General features: G+C 41.3%; 1 protein-coding gene across 5 annotated transcripts in view; it reads left to right on the plus strand.

Moving 5' to 3' along the window:
• The window catches only part of NHSL1 (NHS like 1), a 238,315-nt gene that overhangs the window by 113,706 nt on the left and 98,288 nt on the right, over nucleotides 1-26,321 (plus strand). The window contains exon 1 of one of the 5 annotated variants that reach the window (XM_082855972.1): nucleotides 21,435-21,646. The exons of the other annotated variants lie outside the window; for them this stretch is intronic. Within the exon in view, the coding sequence (XP_082712098.1) occupies nucleotides 21,631-21,646 (16 nt within the window). The 5' untranslated portion in view covers nucleotides 21,435-21,630. Of the gene's footprint in view, nucleotides 1-21,434; nucleotides 21,647-26,321 lie in introns of those variants that run through there. 5 annotated transcript variants of the gene reach the window in all.

Below are 26,321 nucleotides of genomic sequence, written 5' to 3' on the forward strand. Positions count from 1 at the left end.
ACCTGAAAAATATTAGCAGATATTGTCAAAGCAGAACCCCAAATTTGATAGTAAAATTAAACAAGTAATATTTATCCTGAGGGTCACTATGTATGTTGGAAAAATAGCTCAATGGAGTTTATCTTGGTGTCTTAATAAAAAGAGATAGGAATAATATTCTCAGTGCAGTGAATGTAATGTTTTCTTTCTACTGAAGTTGAGATTCTGTGAGAGAGACAGTGAGTGCCACTTAATATTTTAATCTGGTTCATCGAGACTGCCCTTTATTAACCTTTGATTGTTTTTTTCTTTTGAAGTTGGGAATCTGTTGTCTCGCTGCCTTGCTTTATTGCAAAAATGATCCTGTTTGTTATTAAGTTGATGAAGTTCTGTTGAAATGATATTTTAACTAATACCCTTCTTTTATTTACTTGTTTTTAAAAGTTTGTGGGTTTGTTTTGAGACTTAGATACTTATTTAGATTACTGGAAGTATTGTAGAGTAATGAAGGAAGTTACTTATTGTCAGAGCTTGGGTTTGGAAGTGAGTAACCTGTGTTCTTTTTCTTTCTTTTTAAAAATTCAATTAATTAATTTACAAATTAGCGTATAGTTAATATAACCTGTGTTCTTTTCCATGGAAATGTCTTTATTGGGTTTTGAAAACTTTTTTGAAATTGTTCTTTTCAAACAGTTATTTTAAAAATAATTTAAAAAGACACTGCACATTAATTAGGGTTAATTTTTATGTCTCTTACAATTCATATTATATTTATATAATTATGTGTCAATATTATAGTCATAGAAAGTGTTTTATTTTCATGTAATTTCAGGGGTTTGGGGTTTATCTATCATTTTCTATCAAATTGAATGATGTGTGTGTGTGTGTGTGTTTTGTTTTTACCACAGTATTTCCTATCAGATACTTCAGGTAGCTCCAATCTTATGAGTTTTACCTCAAGACCTGTTGTGTCTGCAGCCATCTGTCCATCCTTACTGTGGTCCAGGCCCTCATCAGCCCTTACCTGGCCTTCTGAATGGTCTTCTACTCTTGTTATCTTCACTCTTGCCACCTTTGAGCTATTCTTGAGTCTACACTGTAAACAGAGTGATCTTCCTAAAATAAAATACCATAGTCCCCCCTTATCCACAGTTCCACTGTCTGCGGTTTCAGTTACCCGTGGTCAACTGTAATCCGAAGATATTAAAGGAAAATTCCAGTTTTAAAAATTCATAAGTTTTAAATTGCATGTCATTCTGAATAGCATGATGAAGTCTACCAACATCCTACCCTGTCCTGCCAGAGACGTGAATCATCCTTTTGCTCAGGGTATCCCGCCTGTTAGTCACTTAATAGCTGTCTCATCTGGTTATCAGATCGACTGGGGTGGTGTCGTGGTATCGCAGTGCTTGTGTTCTGGTCACCCTCATTATACTTAATAACAGCCCCAAAGTGCAAGAATGATGTTGATAATTCAGATAAGCCAAAGAGAAGCCATAAAGTGCTTCCTTTAAGTGAAAAGGTGAACTTCTCAACGTAAGGATAGGAAAAAAAAATCATATGCTGAGGTTGCTAAGATCAGCGGTAGGAAGGAATCTTCTGTCTGTGAAATTATGAGGAAGGAAAAAGAAGTTCGTGTGAGTTTTGCTGTTGCACCTCAAACTGCAAAAGTTACAGCCACAGTGTGTGATAAGTGCTTACTTAAGATGGAAAAGACATTAAATTTGTACAATAAGATATTCTGAAGGTAAGACAGAGACCATATCCACATAACTTTTATTACAGTATATTGTCATAACTGTTCTATTTTATTATTGGTTATTGCTGCTAATCTCTTATTGTGCCTAATTTATAAATTAAACTTTATCATAGGTATGTATAGGAAAAAACAGCGTACGTAGGATTCGGTACTATCCTCGGTTTCAGACACGCACTGGGGGTCTTGGAACGTATCCCCCGTGGATAAAGGGGGACTACTGTCTAATGGGGTCATTCTTCTGTGGCTCCCAGTGTGCATGGAATGAAGTCCTTATCATTTAACATAGCAGGAGATCCTCCTCCATCTGATGCCTCCCTGTCCCCTCTCCCTTTTAACTCCAGAAATAGCAAACAGACCCACAGCTCTTTCACAGCTCCAGAACTTTCATCTCCCATTCCATGAGTCAGGATGCTCCAGTCTCCTCCTCTGCCTGTTACTTCCTGCTTTAAAACTGTGACGTCCTCCCTGATTCCCAGAGGGTAGAGCTGATTTCTCCCTTCTCTGTGTTACTCCTGACCCCCTGCATACCTTTGTAATTGCGTCTATCACACACCGGGTTGTACTTATTTGTTTACTCGTCTGTGACCTGAGCTAGACTGTGAGTTCTTTTAGGACAGAGACCAAGTCTTCCTTACCTTTTTTATCCCCAAGGCTAAGTACCCAATAAAGGGTTGCTGACTGGGTGAACGTAACCCACCTGGGACACTGTTAGTAGTGCTGTTTGCCCAGGCCCACGTGCCAAACAGTACTCTCTGAATTTGCTTACAGCATGGTGGGTTATAGGTAGCACTGCATGCTTACCTTGTCGATTATACTGATGAATATAACCTTACAAGTGCTCCTGACTCTGGACTCCTCTGAGTGTAACAAAAGAGAGGGTGCAGTTTGTGGGAACATAAGTTTGGTGGCAGTCTGCTGTTTCCTGTTGCTCCACGCAAACTGTGTACGTATGAGACACTTTGTACAAGCGTTTGATCCCGGCTGTTTTGACCATGAGTAAAGTTGACTTAGTGAAGAGGGATGAGGTGTGGGTTGGACGATGCCATGCCTGATAAGGAGAGGCAGCTCGGCGCTATCGCAATCTTTTCTTAACCGGTTTTCCTGCTTTCACTCTAGTTCTCCCTCACCCCAAGCCAGGCAGTCTTAACACAGCAGCCTCAGCAACCCTGTAAGACATCAAACATAGGTCAAGCCGTGTAACTTCACTGCTTAAAACCCTTCTCAGACAGTTTAACGTCTTTACAATGCTCTATGAGGCCCTATGTGATCGGCCTCCCTCACCCCATTGCTTCCCCAACCTCATCACCTGTGCTTTCCCTTCACTCTCCACTAAGTCAGACCAGGCTCCTTGCTGCTGTGAGAACACGAGGTGCAGCTTGACCTTGCCCTCCGCTTAGAATCCCAGCTGTGCACACAATTCTCTCTCTCCCTCTCTCACTTCTGCCAGGTTTTCACTCAAAAATCGTCAGGGACCTTATTTAAAATTGCCACATCTTCAGAGAGTTGGCACATGTATGGTCTCCTCATTTCCCGTGCCATCCTGTGGAACAGTGATTGGCTCAGTAGCACTGGTCCCACCATGAGACTAGACTCTGAGGGAAGCGTCTTGCCCTCTGCAGCTGTATTCCTTTCCTTTGGTGCTCTGCCTTGTGGATGATGGGGATATAGTCTAAGCGGGGACACCAGAGTCTGAACTTGGAGGCCCCTGCTCTGGGATTGCTTAATGCCAGCAGCCCTGCCCCGAGCTGCCTATAGGAAGTTGATCTTTTCATGAAGCCAAGCTTTAAGTATTTACCGATGTGAATAATTTTCCTATTCCAAGGTAATGTTTGTCACTACTTATCAGCAAATAGAAAGGCATGCGTGATCTAAGCAGTCTTCGCTGCCGTCACTTGATGATAGACTTAGCACTTATGTTTTCAAATAAACATATATGTTCTCCCAGACCTACAGTCATGTAAGCCATGACTCCATCTGGCACAACTTCTGCTGACATCTCTTATCACATGGGCATATCAATGTTAGTGTCCCCCATTGAACTCTGAAACCCTAAGGGAAGATAATTTGCCTTTTTTGCCTTTGTGCTACCTGGACATTTTACAGTGCTTAGAACAGAATACATTAGATGGTCAATAAATATTTATCAGACTAAGAAAATACAAAATGTTTCCTTATAAAACAGATATCTAAGAGAAAGAAATGAAGGGAAGCAAAGATTTAAAAAGCATATACACACGTAGCTTGAGACCTTAATAAACTTCCAAGTGGATTTCCACCTGCAAAAAAACCAAAAATAATAATAATAAAATTGCCACATCTTCATCCTGACCCTTCTATCCATATCTCTGTTTTACTCTGAAATGCTCTCCACCATCTAATATACTATATACTTTTCGTACTTATTTTCAGTACTGCCTGTCTCCTCAAACTAGAATTTAACCTCTAAGACAGGAGTGATTTTTTGGGTTTGTTTTGACAACCAGTGTTTCCCCAGGCCTGGCCCATAGTAAGTGTTGAGTAAATTTTCATTGGAAGGGAATGAATGATGCAAAGACCGCTAGGTCAGGAAATCTGGATGTTTTGCTTCTGTCACTCGCTAATTGTGTGACCTGAAACAAATCACATGATCTGTTTAAGCTCTAGTTTTCCTTTCTGTAAAATAGGATAATACCTATTCATCATACATATGGGTAGCAGGTACAGCTTGTTTACTGAATAATAAACATGAGTGTGTGTTCTATAGATACTGTATAAGCCTACAGATTGAATCTGGTGTATTTAATGGTACTGCCCCTGGGTTGGCAATCCCTTCACTATCAATAGTTGAGTCAAAAGATGTCTTTATCCTGGTATAGAATATATATATACTAATCTCAGAATTTTCAGTATAGAAGTAATTGCTTTTAAACTACTTGTGTAACCTAGGCAACCCAAATGGAAGCTATCACTTCCTTTACATAATTTTCAAGTAATTTATACCTCAGTTTTTATGTCAAATCCTGAAATGATTAAAATACTAAGTTGAAAGTTGTGTCTAAATCAGTCAAGCCCCCGCCCCCCTTAAGTATTAACAATAGCTGACATTTAATGAGTGCTTGCCATGGCTCCACACTCTTAATGACGCAGTACATGAATGAACTCATTTAATAAGTACTGTCTGGATACCATAAGTAGTCAATAAAAATAATAGTTGGTTTGATAAGGAAGGATTAGATCATTAGGGAGAACTGAAAACTGGGCAGAGAAACTTATATGTGGTGAGACAGGGAACCAAGCATAATTCTTCAGAAAGAGAAATGGCATTGAAAGCACTTTGGGCATTTTGGGGTCTTTGACTCGTTAGCTTCTGTTTTCAGGGCAAATGCTCTGCTTTGAGACTATTGGGTATGTGCTTATTTGAAGCCCTTTTAAGTCTAGCCTGTGTCTTATCCAGTGTCTTGTACTTTACAGATAGTGAGTAAATACTAGTTGTGTGAACACATGATAAGCAGTGCTGGAGGAAATTGCTCTGATTTGGGCGTGCAGAATGGATCGGAGCGTTTGGAACTAGAATCCTGCCATATAGGGGCTGTAGAGGTTGAAAAGAGGCAAAAGTGCTGGTCGGGGCTTCCCTGGTGGCGCAGTGGTTGAGAATCTGCCTGCTAATGCAGGGGACACGGGTTCGAGCCCTGGTCTGGGAAGATCCCATATGCCGCGGAGCAACTAGGCCCGTGAGCCACAACTACTGAGCCTGCGCGTCTGGAGCCTGTGCTCCGCCAACAAGAGAGGCCGCGATAGTGAGAGGCCCGCGCGCCGCGATGAAGAGTGGCCCTCGCTTGCTGCAACTAGAGAAAGCCCTCGCTCAGAAACGGAGACCCGACACAGGCATAAATAAATAAATAAATAATAATAAATTTAAAAAATTTTAAAAAAGAGTGCTGGTCGAAGCGATTATGTAGGCACATGAGGAAAGCAGTTACGGAACCACAGAGTTCCATGTTAGGCCCTCTTTGTTAAGGTAAGTCATAGGTTTTTTTTTTGTTTTTTTTTTGGTACGCGAGCCTCTCACTGTTGTGGCCTCTCCCGCTGCGGAGCACAGGCTCCAGACACGCAGGCTCAGTGGCGATGGCTCACGAGACCAGCTGCTCCGCGGCATGTGGGATCTTCCTGGACTGGGGCACGAACCCGTGTCCCCTGCATCGGCAGGCGGACTCTCAACCACTGCGCCACCAGGGAAGCCCAGTCATAGGTTTTAATAATTACTTGTTACTGTAGCAACAGTATCTGTGATTTTCAAAGGTATAGTTACACTTTTCTAGCTTTATGAAATGTGGGTAGTTACACCTTGTATTTCTAATCTTCCTAATTAAAGGTGATATTTATGGTGATCACTGTGATGATAAATGCCATTGGAAAACTTACATGTAATCAACGTACACATTGTTCCTAGACACAGATGTGTGTGGTGTGAGGCTGGGGGAGTCAGAAGCTGTTTGCAGTGGTGTCTCTGCGGTCTGCCACGCTTCAGCCTTTACTGAACTTCTCTGTACCATCAAATGCAGCATTGCAAGGTGTTCTCTGTCATGTATAGCTGCCATTTGATGACCGACTGGTCAGCAGAGACATTAGATCAACAGCTATTTATTTAGTTCTTGCTAGAACCCATCACTATGCTGGGTGCATCACATTTTGGCCATTTATACGTGTACAATACATGGTGAGCGCTTGCCCAGGAAGCAGGTGTCTGAGACCATCTCCCTGGGGGCATTTGTTAGCCGGAGTTCTCAGTTAGTTCCCTCCCTCAATACCACCCTTTACTTAGACTTATTCCCAGGATCTGGGTGTGGGTTGTGGATTCTTGGGTTTTGAGAGCTACTGTTGCCTTGTAGACTTGATATAAAGCAACACCTTGAGAAAGCCACTTGGAAGAGTGAGCCTCTCCTAGATTCAACGTGAAAATGGCTTTGCTTGTGAGTGACCTTGAGTGACCTGACACACAGCCTTCCCTAGAGCAGGCACTCATTAAGGCTGGTGGAATGAAGAGTGACTCTATCCTGCCATTTTCATGCCCTCCTATTTTCAGAAAAGGCTGTGTTGGGGACAGTAATGAATGGAAGATGACGGAAGAAGGTGGCAATAGATAGGAGTGAAGAAGGGAGGATAAAGATATAAGGAGAGAAGAGATAATGAGTCTCCATACATCTCTATTCTGCCTTCTTTTTGCAAACACTTTTCTGATCCCATCTTCTAAATCAATAAAATAATAGTAGTCTACTGGGACTCTGACCCGTTTCTGCATATGCCCCTTGCAGGACTAATTGTGCGCTTGTAATAGTTAAGGTTTGCTTGCTTTTAAGGCATAGCTTAATAAAGTTTCTGTACATGGTTGAAAGAAGTGTGGAGTAAGGATAAAGGCTAATCTGTTCACTGGTTAATATAATTTCAGTGGTGCAAGTGAATTGTCAGATTAGGGTTTAATGTATATTTATCTTTCTCTAAGGGAAGCCCAGTTATAAATAAGTAAAAGCCACAAGCAGTTGAGATTTCAGTAAACTGTATCACTTGGTTTTTGGGGTTTTTTTAGTAAACTTTAAAAAGAGAAAGAATAAATACATTTTATTGTTGTTACAATTCCTTTGCCTCTATTCCCGAAGGTTCTCTTTCACTTTGTAACTAGAAGCGCCTCAGCTAAAGTAGAAGCTGGGTATCTGGTGTTTCCGGATTACATTTTGAGATACGCCGGAATTCCTACCTGGACACGGGTGTGTATTGCTTGATTCTTGAGTGGCTGGGGATTCTTTTGCAAAGAATACGGAAGTCAGTTTGAGTTTACCCTGGTGGGCAGTTGTTGGATTGGTTGCTCTGGTCATCTTGACTGGTGGTTATTTATTTACATACTTTTTTTTCACCCATGGAAAGTACCTGGAGTGCTTTGACTTCCTGGAAAAAGAACTTTGATTTTCACCTTAAAGTAATTTTATTGCAAAGTTAACCAACACACTGTATTCCAGCTATGAAAAGATCATTTAAGTCCTTTCTTTCCTTGCTAGCTTTCCACGTCCAATTCTTTGTCCTTAAGTATGAATGTCTGAATGTTGTTTTATTCTAAGGACCCCGGTTCTGTTTGATTTGTAAGCAGTTTTTGAGACAGCTTGTTGCATTGGGGATGTTCTTGCGTGCTTTAGGAAGCTGGAGAGTTCGGGATTGCTCTCCTTCAGTGTTCCTTTGGACCATCAGACCTTGGTTACTTCCCACACACTGGGGTATGCGTTAGTTTGTCCCGTGGATCTGTGCGCTCCTGTCATTGTAACTAGGGGAGAGTTGTGTAACTGAGTTTAGAAATCCAAAAGGTTATGTTTCAATTCCAACTAATAAAGGTCTGAACAAAAACACAATTGCTAAAGTTTCCTCCAGTTTCTGAGAAAGTTAAGCCAAGTTTCTCTCCAATAAATGTTTGTTTGGAATGGGAGAAAGAACCTTCTGTAGTAGATCTATGATGTGAATGTTGAGTTTTTCAGTGCCCGAGGAGTTTAATTATAGTTGTTTAAGTCAATGACTTTCAGAAGTTTTGCCTGTGTCCAGAGTAACAAGTACACGTTACTTTTGTTCCTAGTCTATACAACGCATATAAACACACACATATATACACACACATACATTCATATACATACATACACACATTTGCATCTATATACAATGAAACAAAAGCTTTGTGAAACTACTTACCTTTATTGCACGGCTACATGTGATACCCTCTCTTTTCTCTTCTGTTTTATTCTGTTATATTTTATTAGACAGAAGACGTCAGTCCCGACCTACTAAATTGATTTTTATCACTACCTATTAGGTCACAGCCTTTGGCCAAATAATGCTTTCAGAAGACTTCACTTCTGGTGGTAGGGTTTTATTATGCTGTATTCCAGATAGCTCCCTCACAAACCGTGATGGAGTTTCTGCAGCTAGTCCATCATCATATTAATGTTGTAGAAAGTCCTCGAACACCGGAAGTATCTTGAGATGGAAGGCAGATTACTGGTGCATCTCAGAAAAGCCACCTGGTCTGAGAACTGAGCAACGCTGTTGAGCATTCACTCACCGTAGTAAGTCCTCTTCTAGGTTTCCCTCTGTGCCCCCCAGCCCAGGGCCATGCTGGTGGATAAGGGGAGATGCTTGAAAACTCGCAGGCAGGACTGAGCGATTTCCAGCATGGACCTTGCTCCCTGCTGGAGCACAGCTGTGCAGAGCCTGCTAATGCGCTCCGTGCGTTCCTTGCACCTGCTCCCCGGCCCAAGGGAAAGCTCATGAATAGCAATGTCTGACGAATATCGGCCCTAGTCTGGAGATTTCTCTGTCATTATGCTTACTGGCCTGTTGTCCATCCCCCATAGAGGAAAATTAGTTGAGAAGTTCAGTCCACTTAACTTTCAAATTGTTGGACTCTAGCTTGTATGTATCAGAGATCCTATGTCTGAACTGGAAGAAAAGCTGCATTTTCTTTGAAACACAGTTATTGTAAAAAACTGACGACTGATAAGAGATGCTTTTCTAAATTGTGTTCATATGGACTACACGTTAGCTTATATAAAACCTTAGAGGAAGGGCTTCCCTGGTGGCGCAGTGGTTGAGAGTCCGCCTGCCAATGCAGGGGACGCGCGTTCATGCCCCGGTCTGGGAGGATCCCACATGCCGCGGAGCGGCTGGGCCCGTGAGCCATGGCCGCTGAGCCTGCGCGCCCAGAGCCTGTGCTCCGCAGCGGAAGAGGCCACAGCAGTGAGAGCCCTGCGTACTGCAAAACAAAACAAAACAAAACAAACAAAAAACAAAAACAAAAAACCTTAGAGGAAGATGTCTTTTATTATTTGTATTTCCGTGTAACAGAAGCTTGCTTCATTCATAGTTCAGAATTCTAAAACAATTTAAAAAATGTTAATGAACATCATTCTAAAATTTGCTCTGCAGATAGAGTCTGTTTGCAGGTCATAGTTTACCCAGTACTCACTCTGTATGGTCTCATTTCGTTGCTCTGACAGTCCTGTGAGATGGGCAGGATGGTGGCATTTACCGAACCCTTTTGTGCTGAGAAAGCTGTCCCTGAGAGATGAAGTGTCTTGCCTGAAGCCTTCGAGATAATAATGGACTAGTTGGATTTGAATTCACTTCTTATGACCCAGTCCCTCCCTCTCTGCATGACACTGTGTAGTATCTCTGCTCAATCCTCAGGACAATGGAAGCTTGTCTGGATGCCGTGGTGTCACTGTGAATAGTCACCGAACCTTGTAAGCACCTGGTGACACCCTGGTGGTTATTGAGGTTTGTAAGGTTCTTTGTTTTGGCACGAGGTGGGTCTCCACTGCCTGCTTCTTAGTCCACTTTTGCTGTGAGGCTGTGAGCTTTCTCTTTTCACCCACATAGTCGTGCCTGCCTCTTGTCCCCACCACTCTCTGCTCTGGGGTTTCTAATATGTTACCTTGTGTGGAGGGTCTGGACAATCCAGTTTATTACAACAGTAATGACTGGAGGATCATAATAAGATCCGAACCCAGAGTCCTGTGAGTATTGCTATCTGGTAGCACAAGTGTGGCTGTCTTGTGTCTTGGCCATATTTTGAGTGGTTGAGTTTTTCAGAAAAGTGATCTCTTAATAAGTGGGATGTTCTGTAATATGTAAATATGTTTTTTCCATGTTTATCTTCTTCTGTTGGATTTTTTTTTTTACTACAGTTAAATAAAGCACATGTTTGCATTAATATTACAGAGTTGTGTCTATATTTGGGCATCCTGTTCTTTTTGTAAATGTTAAATTTTAAACACATCTATAAAATCACTCTGAGTTTCCAAGTAGGATCACTGCGTTGTTTCACTTAAACAAGCATTGCTTTTCAGCTTTGGTCTCATCATTAACCACTTTCTCTAGTAATGTGTTGAGTTCTCACTCGCCTCTCTTCTCTCCATCTGATAGCTGGACACCAAATATATATTTTTGCTTTTCATGTGGTTGAAATGGCCTCTCCATATCTTCACTTTCATATCTGCTTCTAAAAAAGTCAAAAGATGGTGACAATAAGACATGTTTCTGTTATCTGAAATCAGTTCTACTCCACTAAACTTTTTTGGCCAAACACTTAAGTGACGTTTGATCCTCCTGAACACAAATGGGAATTATATAAAATGTGACTGAAAAAGCTGCTTTGTCTCTGCTTTTTCTGTGAATTTCTTAATAAACCACTAATACACCAATACTTGGAACTAATATGACCTTTTAATAGTCTCTGTTGAAATAGTCCTCATTTTGGCTCACAGTAGTTGCTCAGTGAATGCTTTGATTTATACATAGGAGAGCTGCAAAAACGCTCGGGTGCAATTTGAATACATTGAAAAATAGAGATGTAGAAAATACTTTTTTTCTATGACTCAAGAAATGAGGCTCAAAGAAAAGTAACCATTTCCAAAAGTATTGCTGTCTTTTCTCTCATTCTCCAAGCATAAGAGAATTGATAGAAGAAGCTCACTCCTGATATGAAAAGCTTTTGATATCCAAAATGTTATTTTGTGTTGTGTTTGTAAAATCTCAGAGATGATGACAATTGTAAAGATGTCTTTCCTTTTGAATGAAGTGAAATTTCAAAGAATTCTGACTGTTCTGGGTATACCTAGAGAAACCAGCTTTAGCAACTCTTCGAGAGAGAGCTTATTGAAGCGATGATCACATATTTTCTTCTCTCGGTGCCATTTGAGAGCATTTTAGTAAATATCTGTATATACTTCCTAAATCGGAGTTATGAAGGTATCTAAGTAGAGTTATCTTAAAAAACAAAGCTAATTTGTCAGGACTCGAGGAACCTCCGAGATAGCCTTGTGTGATAGATGAGAAGTCGGGGTCCAGGGAGGTGAGTTCACTTGCTTTAAGACCTCACAACATGGGACTTCCATGGTGGTGCAGTGGTTAAGAATCCGCCTGCCAATGCACGCAACACGGGTTTGAACCCTGGTCCGGGAAGATCCCACATGACGTGGAGCAACTAAGCCTATGCACCACACCTACTGAGCCTGTGCTCTAGAGCCCGCAAGCCACAACTACTGAGCCCGCATGCCACAAATAATGAAGCCCACGCGCCTAGAGCCCGTGCTCCGCAACAAGAGAAGCCACTGCGATGAGAAGCCTGCGCACCGCAACGAACAGTAGCCCCCGCTCGCCGCAACTAGAGAAAGCCCGTGAGCAGCAACGAAGACCCAATGCAGCCAAAAATAAATAAATTAAAAAAAAAAAAAGTCCTCACAACCAGGAGCAGCCCAGTTAGGCTGTGCCCTTGTGTCCTTTTCTACTTTTTTTTTCTTTTTTTTGGCGGTACGCGGGCCTCTCACTGTTGTGGCCTCTCCCGTTGTGGAGCACAGGCTCCGGACGCGCAGGCTCAGCGGCCATGGCTCACGGGCCCAGCCGCTCCGCGGCATGTGGGATCTTCCCGGACCGGGGCACGAACCCGTGTCCCCTGCATCGGCAGGCGGACTCTCAACCACTGCGCCACAGGGAAGCCCCTTTTCTTCTTTTTTAAATGGTGTTGAGACTGTGTTCCTTTCTATCAGTTTCTTTAATTTTGACACTCCTGACTGCCCTATGAAGGTCAAGTGACAGATTTCTCTGTTGACCTTCCAGAGCAGGTTTTGGAAGTTTTTCATCCACTCTGTATCACACAGAAAGTTTTCTAAATAGATGTGCCGAAAACAAGCAACTTACTGGTGATGGCAAAGGCAAAAGAGGGACAGCATCGACGCTGGAAACAGGCTCTCCTGCGTCACTTTTACTCTGCTTACAAAAGCAAAATTCATTCAGGTTTGAAAGAATTGAAGGAAAAAAAAACAACCAAAACAAACAGAAAACCCCAAGGGTCTCAGCCTGCAGCCTTTTCTTTGTATGAGCTGAAGTCCTTAGAGACAGTTGAATAACTTAATAGAGTCCTCAGAAGCATACCTGCCTTGAGAGAAATAAGGGCATTTTAAAACTGTGAACTTAGTATTCTGTTTTTGACAGAGAAACTTTTTCCTCTTGAGGAACTGTAGATTTTTATTATCCTTAATAGTTGAATTTGCAGAGATGTGTTAAATAAAAATAGAACACGAAGTAAATGCCAGCTATTTCCATCAACAGAATTGTAGGTGACTTTTATTAGAACTTTACTGATGTTAAGTGAAGAAAGAGGGAAAGAGAAAAGGAGAGAGGAAGAGAGAGAGAAGGGGGGGCAGGAAGGGAGAGAGGAAGAGGTAAAACAAAAATGAAAATGGAAAAAGCGCAGATCTGTTCGTCTTGATCAAAGAGGAGGCTCAGAAAAGAGCTGTTTCTGTGGGATACTCTGTCCTCTGTGGATCTTGTAACTCTGTGATTATCTTGCCCTGTGGCAAGACGCCACCCTGAAATTGGTCTGCCAATTTGAAGAATCATTTTCTTGCTTATTTTTAAACTCCTAAGGACAGGGGAAAAGACTGAAGGAGCCTAAATGCTGTGGTTTCCTCAAACCATTATTGTTGTAAATCCTATGGGTCCTGAAATAACTCGCTATTCCTGAAGTTTCAAACTGCCCCCTTGCTCAGAAGACTTGGCAGTTGAAAGGGAAATGATTAGCTCTTTCCTTTAAGCGCTGTCCCCAAGGTTTAAGTGGGTCAAAATTGAAGAATGTGGTGATTGCAGAAGTAAACTACCTTCTTTTAAATGGAAATTCTCTAGTTCTTTATACAGAGCTTTGAGTTTTTCAAATATTTTCTAAATCAAACATAAAATATTTTAAATTTATAAATCTTAAGTAACTTAAACATTAGATTATTTGATTTTCTATGCAGAAATCATCAGGAGCCTGGGCATTTTAACTTGGTGTCTTCCTTTTAATGTTTATGTTTTTGCTCGGTGATTAAAAGTAATTATAGTCCAGTAACTCTCTCTGGTTATGGCTTATGTTTTACTAACAAGTAACTTGTGGCAGAACTTGTGTTCCTTCTGGTTGGCTGGTACATGATCTTGAATACTGTTGATTTGTAGTCTGACTTCTCTTTAGAATGATTTAGGACGGTGATTTTGTGGACAGAAGAGTTGCACCTGTTTCTAGAGTTGAAGGTTGGCTATTGTTTTAACTTCCTCGCATTACTCAGATGCTTAGGAAAAAATGATGCAAATGACCTCTTTATTTTTGTTTGGTTGGGTTTTTGTGGGGAGGCTTGCCATTGATTTGTATATTTTGGGAGTCAGTCCCTCCACAGGCACATTGACGAAATATACAGCATGAAAGGTTATGAGTTTATTTTGATGGGTTTTAACCTAGACTCTCCAAAATATAATATGCACGTATTTGGCACACTGACAATGGCAAGGCTTTAGGAGGATGAAATTTACACTCTAGTGGTTTTATTTTTTTCCTATAATACATTCCATTATAAATTCAGTAAGAAAGGGGATCTGGGGTCATTATTATGACATCTTTTGGTGTCCTCCCTCCAGCTGGACACACTGACCTCAACATTCTTGTATGGATACTTCCAGAAAAATTCTTTTTTTTTTTTTCCTTTTCTACTTCCATCATCCTTCAAACATTTAATTTAGGCTGAGTGAGAGAAGGAAAAACTGCCTTCTGAGTTTGCTCTGACGAACTTGCCTTGAGAGAATGGTATCTGTGTTTGTGGGTTTGAAAATGAGGCCCCCTTTGGACTATTAGTTTAAAGAAATGATGATTCATAAAAATTCCACCATAAGTTCAGCTATTCAGTAACTATTATTTAATGTTGAGTTTTAGTACAGTTGTATGTGGGGAAATAATATCTATTTATTTAATTTTTAAGGAGTATGTTAAATATTTTTATGACTTTTCATAGGCATCATTATGCACTTGGATAGATACCTCATGCAGGTTTTATACACTCTCCACTATTTACTTTTGTGTGAAACAGTAGAGTAATAATTCTGGTTTATGCTATAAGCATTGATCATCTATTGTGTTTCAGGCACCTCACAGGGCATTGGAGGTTAGGTGTGAATGAGCAAGTCCTTATTTTGAGGAGCTCTCATTTTAGGTGGGCAGACAGAATTGTGACACTATCATAGCTACATAAATAAAGCTGGGGATTCTGCTGGGGGAGAGGAGCGAGGTCAAGGATGGCTTCAGAGAAGTAAAAAAACAGGCTGTGGGGACGGGGGCTGTACTCCAGACACAGACAGTAATAGTCTGATCCAGGATAGTGCAGGTATGAGACCATATGGAATATGAAACAAAGCCTACAGATGGGGCCGCTGAAAGAAATATGGCTGGAAACTTTGGGGAAAAGAATTGAGTTCAAGTCCAAATTTATTGCTAGATGAGGAGTTCGGGGTTTATTCTTGTGTTTTTTACATAAGCGGAAACATGATTTCTTTTTTTTTTTTTTTCCTCCCGTAAAGGGGAGAATGGAGCACTAAGTGCTCTTTTGGAAAGGTGTAGTAGGTCCAACGGTGGATTAAGAGGTCAGACTTAGAAAGAAAAAAATAAACTATTATAAAGTTATAAAGGAATATTGTCACTTGAGGAAACATCTTAGCCATCAGCACTAAGTTTTGAAGCTCCATCAGGCTGGATGAATGGAGCAAGATTTCACAATAAAGGCTCCTTTCTGCTGTCATTGCCTAGGAGGCATACTGTGCTCCTACATGCGCTAGACTGGAGCCCCATGGACAGCAGTGGAGTCAAGGCAACTCTACATATCTAAGGGAGATCAGGAGAGGCTGTAAGATGATCTAAGCTAAGAGCTCAGGTCAACTTGGACACTCATTCTTACATTCCCTAGGGAAATAGAACCAGAGGGGCCCAAGGGTTCTTGAGAAAAGAAAAAAGTCAAATCATTTGGGTGTTAGAAGAGCTAGGGGTCCATGAATGAGATTAGAGACAAATTGCATGATAAGGAACCAAATGAGGGCTTCCTTCTTGGTTGTGATGTCAAGAAGTCTAGACATAGACTTGGCTCTGAAGGAAGAAAATAAAAAGGAAATAACTAAGAACGGGCTCAGGAGAGTATATTTAAAATGGCCAGTTAAAGCAGAACTTCCATGATTCCAGGAGGAGATACAGTGATGCGAATGAGGCTACCTAAGACCAGAAGCCGTTGAAGAGCCCCCAGTGCAGTATTTACAGGGTGCCTGGAGCTTCATGGTTGGTTTGCGTTCAGCACAAAGTAACCTGTCTCCTTAATGAGCCAGGACTGAAACGTCTCCCGAGAGAAGAGTGACTGCAGAGAGGATGAAGGTTGCCTTTGGGATCAAGTAGGTCAGCCCTGGCTGCAGAGTGCAGAAAAATCAAAAAGGGTTCAGGGTCAGATGATATTCGGAGGAGAAAGAACAAAGTCCTCTGTGCCGGATTTTCCAATGATGAGCCAAAACTGCCTACGGAGGTGGCCAGACTGGAGTACTGCAACCAGTAGTAGCTTTAAACTAGCCAGTTTAAAGTTATAAGGCTGTCATTTTTTTCCTTCTTTCTCTTGGTTCTGTGGTAGTAATAAATATACAGAAAAACTCAGACTGAGTCTCTCTCTTTTCTGAGAAATTCAGAATATTGGTAAGAACTGTAGTCTCCTAGCACAGTGGATAAGATGGGAAAGACTAACACTTTGGTAAGATGTTCAGAGAGTGCCATTCAGCCTTGGCCACCAGAATGGCTTCTTCTGTGGTCATTCTCATGTAAGCAGCACCAGAGGGTTTCAGCATCTTCAGTTTTTGGCAGTATGGGGGAAATGGGAGCACTGGTGTTTGGGAATATGTCTTCAGTCCCCTCTGACTTTTAAAGCACTGAGGTATGCCCCAAGATATAGGTATGAAAACAGGCCTTGCCTGATTTCATACCTTTCTATAGTTGATGCGAAACAAACCCTCAAATGGGTACGGAAAAGGGTTTTTCCATCTTTGTCTGACTTTTTTGGGTAAGAGTCAAAATTAGGATGCATAAAGAAAAATATGGTTTGCCTGTTTTTCTTGTAATTTTGTTTTTTGTTTTGCCAGGAACAAAGAATTTTGAGCCCATCTAAGACTGATTCATTATATGCATTATGCAAATTAATTCCTAATTTACCCGCATCCCCGTTATTTTATTGAAACCAAACAAACTTTTTTAGCAGGCAAATGAAATAGCACTGCGGCGGTTTGGAAGACCTGAGCATGTAAACATTTTTGGCTGTACGTGTGGCTGCCACTCCCTCTGACCGAGACAATAATATTAAACTTTAACATGATGCAGGATGTTGTAATCCTACAAGAGAGAGAAGTGGTTGGGCTCTAAGGTCATGGTTGGCAAAGGCAAGACCTTTGTTCTGTCCAGAGGGCTGTAAATTCTGTGAGCGAGCGTCATGCTTGGCCCGCTCCCTTCACGCAGGCTTCCTAGGGATTTAGTTTTGTCTTTTTTAATAAAAAAAACTATGTTAGTTTTATATTTTTTTTCTTTGTTATTTATTTTCTTTATTTTTTTTGGCTGCGTCGGGTCTTAGTTGCAGCACGCAGGATCTTAGTTGCGGTACGCGGGCTTCTCTCTAGTTGTGGCGTGCAGATTTTCTCTCTCTAGTCGTGGCTCGCAGGTTCCAGAGCACGTGGGCTCTCTCGTTGAGGCACGTGAGCTCAGTAGTTGTGGCGTGCAGGCTTAGTTGCCCCTTGGCATGTGAGATCTTAGTTCTCTGACCAGGGAGCGAATCTGAATCCCCTGCACTGGGAGGTGGACTCTTTACCACTGGACCACCAGGGGAAGTCCCCTTAGGGATTTAGTTCTGAATTTCACTAGCAGTGATCAGTGGTGGTAGATAATAATAATTTTTTTCTTCTAGTTTTATTGAGATATAACTGACATACAGCACTGGTGTACAGCATAATGGTTTGCCTTACATACATCATGAAATGATTAGCACAATAAGCTCAGTGAACAGCCATCATCTCATGTAGATAGAACATTAAGGAAATAGAAGAAAGATGTTTTTTCCTTGTGATGAGAACTCTTGGGATTTACTCTGGACAACATTCATATTCACATACAGCAATGTTAATTATGTCTCTCCTGTTGCACATTCCATCCCTAGTGCTTATTTATCTTATAGCTGGAAGTTTGTACCTTCTGACCACTGTCATCCAGCTCTGCCTCCGCCCCACCCCCCTGCAACCTTCTGGTAACCAGAAATCTGATCTCTTCTTCTATGAGTTTGTTTGTTTTTGGAGTATAATTGACTTACAGAACTATGTTAGTTCCCGGTACACAACATAGTGATTTGATATTTCTATGCATTTCAGAATGATCACTGTGGTAAGTCTAGTTATCATCTGTCACCATACAAAGATATAATTATTGGCTATATTCCCCACACTGTACATGTCATACCTGTGACATTATTTTGTAACTGAAAATTTGTACCCCTTAATCTCCCTCACCTATTTCTCTCCTCCCTCCACCCCCAGATAATAATTTTAATGAATAGTTCTTATTCTTTTTTCCTAGTTTAAACAGTGTGCCTTTTCAGGTTTTATTTCTCAAACCTATTCACAGTTGTTTGATGGTGAAACAAGGGATTTGTTTTTTAAAATGATTTTTGATATTAATAAAAGCCTATTCCATTTCCACTGCTTGTGTTTAATGCTGTGACTTTTCAGATAGTGATACCTATCATTTCACTAATCAAACAGAAGATGGTATTTGTATTGTTTAGCAGTGTTATATCATGGAAAGATTTTTTTTTTCCAGTAAAAATTTAGCCATAGTAAGTACAGTGATATGGGGAAAATAGGCTTTAAGCCCTTGTGATCATAAATTGAAGTCCGTTTAAAAAGAAAAAAAAATCATACCCCTTCTCCAACAGTTGCTACCTTGCTGAATGGATTCGTTTCCTTGAGCTGTTGTACCAGAGTACCACAAATGGGGTTGCTTAACACAACAGGAATTTCTTCTGTTCTGGTTCAGGAGGCCAGAGTCTGAAATCAAGGTGCCTGCAGGGCCTTGCTCCCTCCCAAGGCTCAGGGAGAAAATCCTTCCTTGCCTCTTCCAGCTTCTGATGACTCTAGGCATTCCTTGCCTTGTGGCCACATAACTCTCATCCTTGCCTCTTCACATGGCCTTCTCTGTGTGTCCTTTTCTGTCTCTTATAAAGACACTGTTACTGTCCTTAACACCACCCTAATCCAAGATGTCATCTCATCTTGATCCTTATCTCAAGCATGCCTACAGAGACTGTATTTCCAAATAAGGTCACATCCTGAGGTTCTGGGTAGACAGGAATTGCGGGGGGCGGGGGGGCGGGGAGGAAGAGAGACAGTATTCAACCCATTACATTAAATTATAGATGTTTTAACCTGTAGCTTGGTTAGATGGTAATAGACAAGAAGCTGTCATTGATCATTATTAATTTTGCATATTCTCCTATTATATAATTATTATATAACTTATCACATTGTATTACAATTATTTATTTACCTACTTGCCTCTTGCATTAAATCATAAGAAGGCAAAGATTGTCTTTTTTCCTGATATAATGCACCTAACAAAATGGTTATTTATGTTATATTAATATACATATCTACATATATCACAGCAAAAAATGAGTAGGTTAGAAGGATAGAATCTTAGAGTAATTTAGTCCCTACCTTCAGTCCACACCTTTACAGGTCATGAATTGCTCTAGAGACCAGCTAGATAAGCCTACAGATGTGGCTACAGTCATGTTCTCTTTACTTTCCAATTCAGTGTGCTTTCTAGCACATCAAATCATCTCTATATTAAAAGGTTTAACTGTGAGTATTCATAGAGTGCTGTTAAAAGCACGCAACCACTCCAAACCTTGGGTACTAACCTATGTTCAGAAGCCTTATCTCTCCAGGGTGTAGAATTTCTCTCGCTGTGTGCAATTTTAAAAGTTGAATCTAACCCACAAGAATACTTTCAGGAATATCTTTGCAATTCATACATTGCAGAGAAGACCACTTGAGATAGGAAAGGATGAAGAATGACTCCGACCATCTGTGGGGAGGGTCACATGTTGAGATGGGAAAGGCTGAATCAGGTGGTTTGACTTTGATCTTGAGGCAGCTGCTAATTAGTTGAGCAAATCACTTCATCTCTGAACCGGTTTCCCCAATGAGATGAGCTGGTTCCTTCCAGTTCTGTTCTAAGAGTTAATATCACTGTTTGTCATTCCACATGCAGGTTTCTTTTCATCCCAACTAGCTTCTGGCTAAGAACCTCTTCCATTTCTCTGTGGTCATAGCAACTAGTACAGTGACTTCCTCATGGTAGGGAACTTATTATTTTTTTTTATTTTTATTTTTCTTGCGGTACGCGGGCCTCTCACCGTTGTGGCCTCTCCCATTACGGAGCACAGGCTCTGGACGCGCAGGCTCAGCGGCCATGGCTCACGGGCCCAGCCGCTCCACGGCATGTGGGATCTTCCCGGACCGGGGCACGAACCCGTGTGCCCTGAATCGGCAGGCGCACTCTCAACCACTGCGTCACCAGGGAAGCCCCGGTAGGGAACTTATTAACCAGGCCCTGCTAGTGATACTGGAAGGTGAGGAGCAGAAACCCAGCCAGGCTATGCTGAACCTCATGTCTAAAGCCAAAAGGCTCAGAGCATCCATCGTATGTAGCCAGGGCTGCAGCAAGCACCCCAGGACACAGACAGACAGATAGATTGGTTCTGAGTCAGTTTCCTGTATCCTGTGGAGTCAAAAGGAAGACCTGCACACAGCAACGGGCCCTGTGAACAATGGTCACTTCCTGTGACCAGGAGAGTCTGAGGGCCAGGGGTGGCCACTCACGGTTCAGACAGCACTTTCAGGCAGGGTGCTCCCGAGGCCACATCTGTAGACTGTTTCTCTTCAGATCTGCAGTAAAACTCCTTCTCTCCCTTTTTAACCTGTGTTAAAGAGTTTACAGTAAAGTAAACCTTGAACTTGCAAGAGTGAATTTAGCTTTCCCGTGGAGGGGGAGATAACTAATACTCTGCTTATGGGTACAATAGCGTTGGATATTCACATACTCCGATGCCAACTTAACTATATTCATCTTTGTTTCCTCGTGTGGAAAATGGCAGTGCCACAGAAGTTTTAAAAAACCCTCCACACGCCAGAGGGAGGGGATGTGGGGATATATGTCTATGTATAGATGATCCACTCTGTTGTAAGGCAGAAACTAACACAGCATTGTAAAGCAATTATACTCCAATAAAGATGTTTAAAAAAAATTTTTTTAATTAAAAAATAAATTAAAAACCCTCCCCGTTTTTTATCCTAACACACAAGTATATTAATAGTAGTCGTACTAGTGGTAGTCGACACTTTTGTAGCGCTTTTACTATTTGTCTGGCACTGTTTCGAGCACTTCACACATATCCACCTACTCAGCTGTGTGCACAATGTCATATCATCATGTTCAGGGCTAATTCTGTACCAGTATATGAGTTGTTCCACATCAGAAAAAAAAGAGTGTGACTAGCAAAAGAATAATGATGTCAGAGAATAGTTGTGAGAATTAATAGCAAACAGGGAAACCGAATCGAGTGATTTCTTTTTTGTGTTGTGGATCACGTGAGGTGCTCCATCTGCTGCAATGGAAAATGCTGAGAGATAAGAGAAACAAACGGGCTGGCTCTCGTGCTGCCCCGCACTGGACCACACGAACATCGACTGCTCGCCCCCCGGCTCCCCTCACTTTCCAAGATGATCCTGGCTGATTCCAGGGTGTGAAACTCCGTATGAAAGATAGGGAGGTGTCAGCAGCTCAGCCCAGAAAGCTGGGGATTGGGCAGTGGCTTCCTGTAATCCCAGGCGCTGGCTGACTGCCCCGCTCCTGGCAGTGCGGGCTGGGAGGTGGGCTGGGAGACAGCTGTGCTAGCACTGCAGCCCGCACCGGTCCGTGGAACACTGGCCCCTCATGGAACTGCCTCAGTATGTTCTGCCTGAAAGGTGAGGGGGCTTCGGCCCGCTGGGGTGGTGAAGCTACAGTTAGAAAAAGGTTCGTTTGGCCTCAGAGTCTAAATCCAAGAGCTAGTTCTCTTAAAACCAAAGTTTGAGGGAGTTTTGTTAAGCATGAAAGTGAAAAAGTCATTGTTCTTTTTTGGTTGCAAACAGGAAGAAAGACCTCCTGCTGGGGAGATGGAATTTTTCTTTTAGACAGAGAGGATATTTCTCTGTTTGGATGCGTTTTGGATGTGTTTTGTCATAGACAAGAGTAATTAAAAGTGTAGAATGAAAGGAAACTTAATAGTCTAAGTGGGAATGGTTTACAGCTGTAGTATGAGTCCTGTTAAGAGAAGTTTTCACGTGATGATTTGCTTCTGTAAAGGGTTAGAGTGAGTAGAAAGGGGGAAGCGATTCTATTGCTTTCAGCTTTAATGTGTGAATCCAGGAATTAAACTAATTTTTACCATAGAACAGACTTCTCATTCTAGCTATGTGTGTATGGATTATAGTACTTTGGGAAGTACTGGAAGATGGGGAATATATGTAGTGATTCCCCCATTAGTTGGAGAGTATTTTCTCTTCTTAGGCAGTTATTTTTTCTTCAACACTATTTTTCTTCCAACTCTTGTCATAATGTAATTAATTTAAGCATTTAAGAATGTGTTTTTTGATGAGGTTGTTGGAATGGGGGAGTTAAAATGAATTTCCTTGGAACCAGAGTAGACTATTCTGTTCATATCTTTTGGTGTATATCATTGTGTTGATGCGAAATTCTTCATGGCTTTTTAATTTTTGGAAATAAAGTGGTCCTGGCTTGCTTTGCTGATTTGCCCCTTTGTCCTGAGTCTATTACTGAGGTGTTGACCAGGGTTCTCTAGTCTCACCCTTTATAGATTTAACCCTGACACCTTAAAAACCACCAAAGTCTTTAATATTAAACTTTGAGTTTGGGTTGTTTGTTTATATGGTTGGTATAAGTTTGATCAAATCGACGGGGTAAAAGCAGAAAAGAACATCACATCTTTCTCTCCCTAAGAATTCAACTAGGGGGCTTCCCTGGTGGCACAGTGGTTAAGAATCCACCTGCCAGTGCAGGGGACACGGGTTCAAGCCCTGGTCCGGGAGGATGCCACATGCCGCGGAGCAACTAAGCCCGTGCACCACAACTACTGAGCCTGTGCTCTAAAGCCCACGAGCCACAACTACTGAGCCAGCGTGCCACAACTACTGAAGGCCACACGCCTAGAGCCCGCCACAGCTAGAGAAAGCTGCACACGGCAATGAAGACCCAATGCAGCCCCAAATAAATAATAAATAAATAAATAAATTTATTTAAAAAAAGAATTCAACTAATTCTTACTCTAAAGTGTATCTAGTTGCAATGGATTTCTAAGGAGCCCCATCAGCAGAAATGAATTTGAATATTTCTGAAAAATAATTTTAGGTGAAATGAGTTATGGGCTTTCCTGATGCTTTCTCAAAAAATTGTTTGCGCAAATAAAAAGTGTAACTATGAAGAGCCAAAATTCAGTATCATTGGATGAGTGTGCCTCCTAACCGAGTGTCATTTCCCCAGCTGAAATCATTATGATCTAATGACAGCTTCCGGTTTAGGATTTTTAATTGAATGCAGGTGTGGAGTTGTTGCAGGGCATGACTTCCGCTGCTTCAGCGTGTTTGCCTCCACCCATTCCCATCACAGCAATTTCATTTTATTAAAGAATATATCAATTTCATGGACTCTTAGTTTCCGAGGTAACTTGGGAGATTTTAGAAAGTCAAGTGAATGGCATGTGATGACAACTGAATGCTTTCATGCTGAAGTGTGTGTTCTAATCAGGACTCCACGATCCCTTTTAAAAAAAAAAAAACAACCCACTTTCCCATCTCCCAGCAGCCAGGACAGCATTTGACATTTTGCTCTCTTCCTGTGATTTATAGCCTCTTGATTTACAATAATGATTTTTAGGTTGCCCTCTGTCCTACACGTGAGGCCAACCCAAGATAAAGTCATGGTGAGTGAGATTAAACACAGGAATATTAAGGGCTGCTTGTGTTGCTTTGTGTTCCTACTGCATTTGTGTTTCCCTCTGATGGAGGCTTTTTCAGAGGACTTCATTAATTGGCCTGTTTCTGTGGCTCCCTGAGGTCCTAGGAACTATTGGTTATGATTACTGTGGACATTAACGGAAGCATGATTGCCCGTCTTTTGGGTTCAGTTGTATCTTTGTGTATTTCTTTTAATTGTTGAAGAAAACACATCAGACAGCCTCCCACATGGATTCAGGGTTTCCTTTTCTCCATTTATACTTCTTTTTTTCTGAAGTCATGTCTACTCAGCTTTTGGTCAATTTGGTGCTAGAAAAAGTGTCTTCTTGGAAGAGAGATGTCATCTTTGTCACTGTTGTTGGCTATAATAGCTCGTATAGTTGCAATCACCCTCTACTGTTGCCATTGAAATAGCTCAGATACATTCACTCCACCCACGTTTGCTTCCTATGGGCAACATCTGAGCTCCCAGTCTCTGGGAAGATGTTCTCTCAAGTTCTGCCAAGGTCCTTGTCGTTAACAAAGCCGAGGTATGTTGTTCCTTCACTGTGTAATCAGCAGTCTGGGAAGTGAGTTTCCAGCCAGTCAAATAATATGATTCACAGGAAACTACCATGCATATATTATATACCATTCATGGATGACTTTATTCAAAAAATTAGAATAAAATATTTTTACTTCCAAAACTGCATGGAACATAATTAAGTTTCTCCAAGATGATTCAGAAATGCAGATTTCTTAATTACAGTGCACCAGCTTCATCTTTATAAATATTAATTATCTTTTCAGTACATCTCTAACTCTGAAGACTTATCTTTTTCTTTTAATTTCCAGTCTATCACAGATAAGTATTTTGTAAAACATAAAATCACATGCTGTGGGCTGTCACCACAATGTCAAACAGGTGTAATAAAGTTCTTAAACATTTTATTTCATTTTCTGTAGTAATCTTACTGTAGACTGGTAACAAAGCATTGGCACTTGTAAGTAGACAAATCTGTATAGTTAGTAGACACTTCTGTATTAGTTTCCTAGAGCTGCTATAACAAATTACCACCAAGTGAGTGGCTTAAAACAGGAATTTCTTCTTTCAGTTCTAGAGGCTAGAGCGTGACCTCAGGTGCTGACAGCGTCTTGTTCCCTGTGAAGTCTCTAGGGCAGAATCTTTCCTTGCCTCTTCCAGTTTCTGGTGGCCTCAGGTATTTCATGGCTTGTGGCAGCACCTATGACTCTGTCTTCACATGGCCTTTCTACCTGTGGGTCTCTCTGTGACTCTCTGTCACTTGATTTTCTTATTAGGACACCTGTCATTGGATTTGGGTTCTACCCTAATCCAGTATATGAGCTCATCTTAACTGACTACATCTGCAGACTCTACTTCCAAATAAGGTCACATTCTGAGGTTCCCAGTGGACATGGATTTTGGGGGGGACATTAGTCACTCTATGAGAATGGACCATGCATAGTCACATGGATTGAGGGTAGCATTATAGGAGGTGTATTTAATGGAGAGCTGTAAGAATGGCTGTCCAGTGTAGCTGCTGTGATGATGTATTTGAAATGTGTAGCATTGCAAGTTTGACAAGTTTGTATGTGTAGGTAGAAGGGTTGAATGTACCCACTACGATCAGTCAAGCAAAAGAAAATGTTGCCTTTTTATTTCCTATAAAGGATCCAGTTTCCTTCATGTACTCTGATCCTGCTGAGATGGGGAAAAACAAAAAACAAAATTGAACTTCAGTTCACTGCAGTCAACTCAGTGTGAGCCAAAAATTTAAACAGTTGCATTAGCTCCGCTCAGGATGTTGGATGAACCGGTCTCTCAGAATTCTCCTATTATCTTCTTCTCTCCAAAGTGGATTCTGTTAAGTTCCTCCCTTATTAATATAACAGAAGTGATGCATGCTAAGTTATGTACTTTTGAATCACTGACTTTCTCATTACCTAATTTTTGAAATGTTAAAGTAGGATACTTCCGTGTAGTTGCGTTTAAAACATAAGGTATTTTTAAAAGTGTCCTCACTCTTAATATGGAAAGGATTAGTACATACATCCTTTTGTACTCTAAGAATAATTTCAGTACGTTTCGTGAGAATCGTGAATCTTAAGTTTCTGAATTTAATATTGATTTTACCTGGCCGGCATTCTCTCCAGGGATTTAAACCTGGCTTTGGGGTTGGACTAGATTCTTTCCCTTCCTCTCCTCTTACTGTCATCCAAGATCCAGAAATTGAGTTTCATGGTTTGGAAAAGTGGTGCATTCTGTACAGTGGGTGTACCCCAGCTGCCTACATACTCAGCATGGTAGGGTCCTGTCTGCATCCTTTTCTGCTTCACAAGTTACAGATTTAGGAAAGCCTTTAGGTTGTCCAATAATAGCAGAGTTATGTTGGAGATTACAGCTATGAACTATGTCAGGCATGTATTTCTGCTCCCGAGAGGGCAGTTCATCGTAGAAATTCAGCTCTGTCCTTCCTCCTCCTGCACCCTGGAACAGATCACAGGCCTCTCTCCAGTTGTCTCGTGTATGTTGTACATGTAAAAGAATTCCTTAGATTCTTTTCTTGGCAACATTTGGAAAATAATGTCTGGAATCAGAAGCAGATTTGTTATTTCTGTGCTGAAACAA

This window comes from Leucopleurus acutus, assembly GCF_964270905.1.
Source record: "Leucopleurus acutus genome assembly, chromosome: 15".
Classification (NCBI taxonomy): domain Eukaryota; kingdom Metazoa; phylum Chordata; class Mammalia; order Artiodactyla; family Delphinidae; genus Leucopleurus; species Leucopleurus acutus.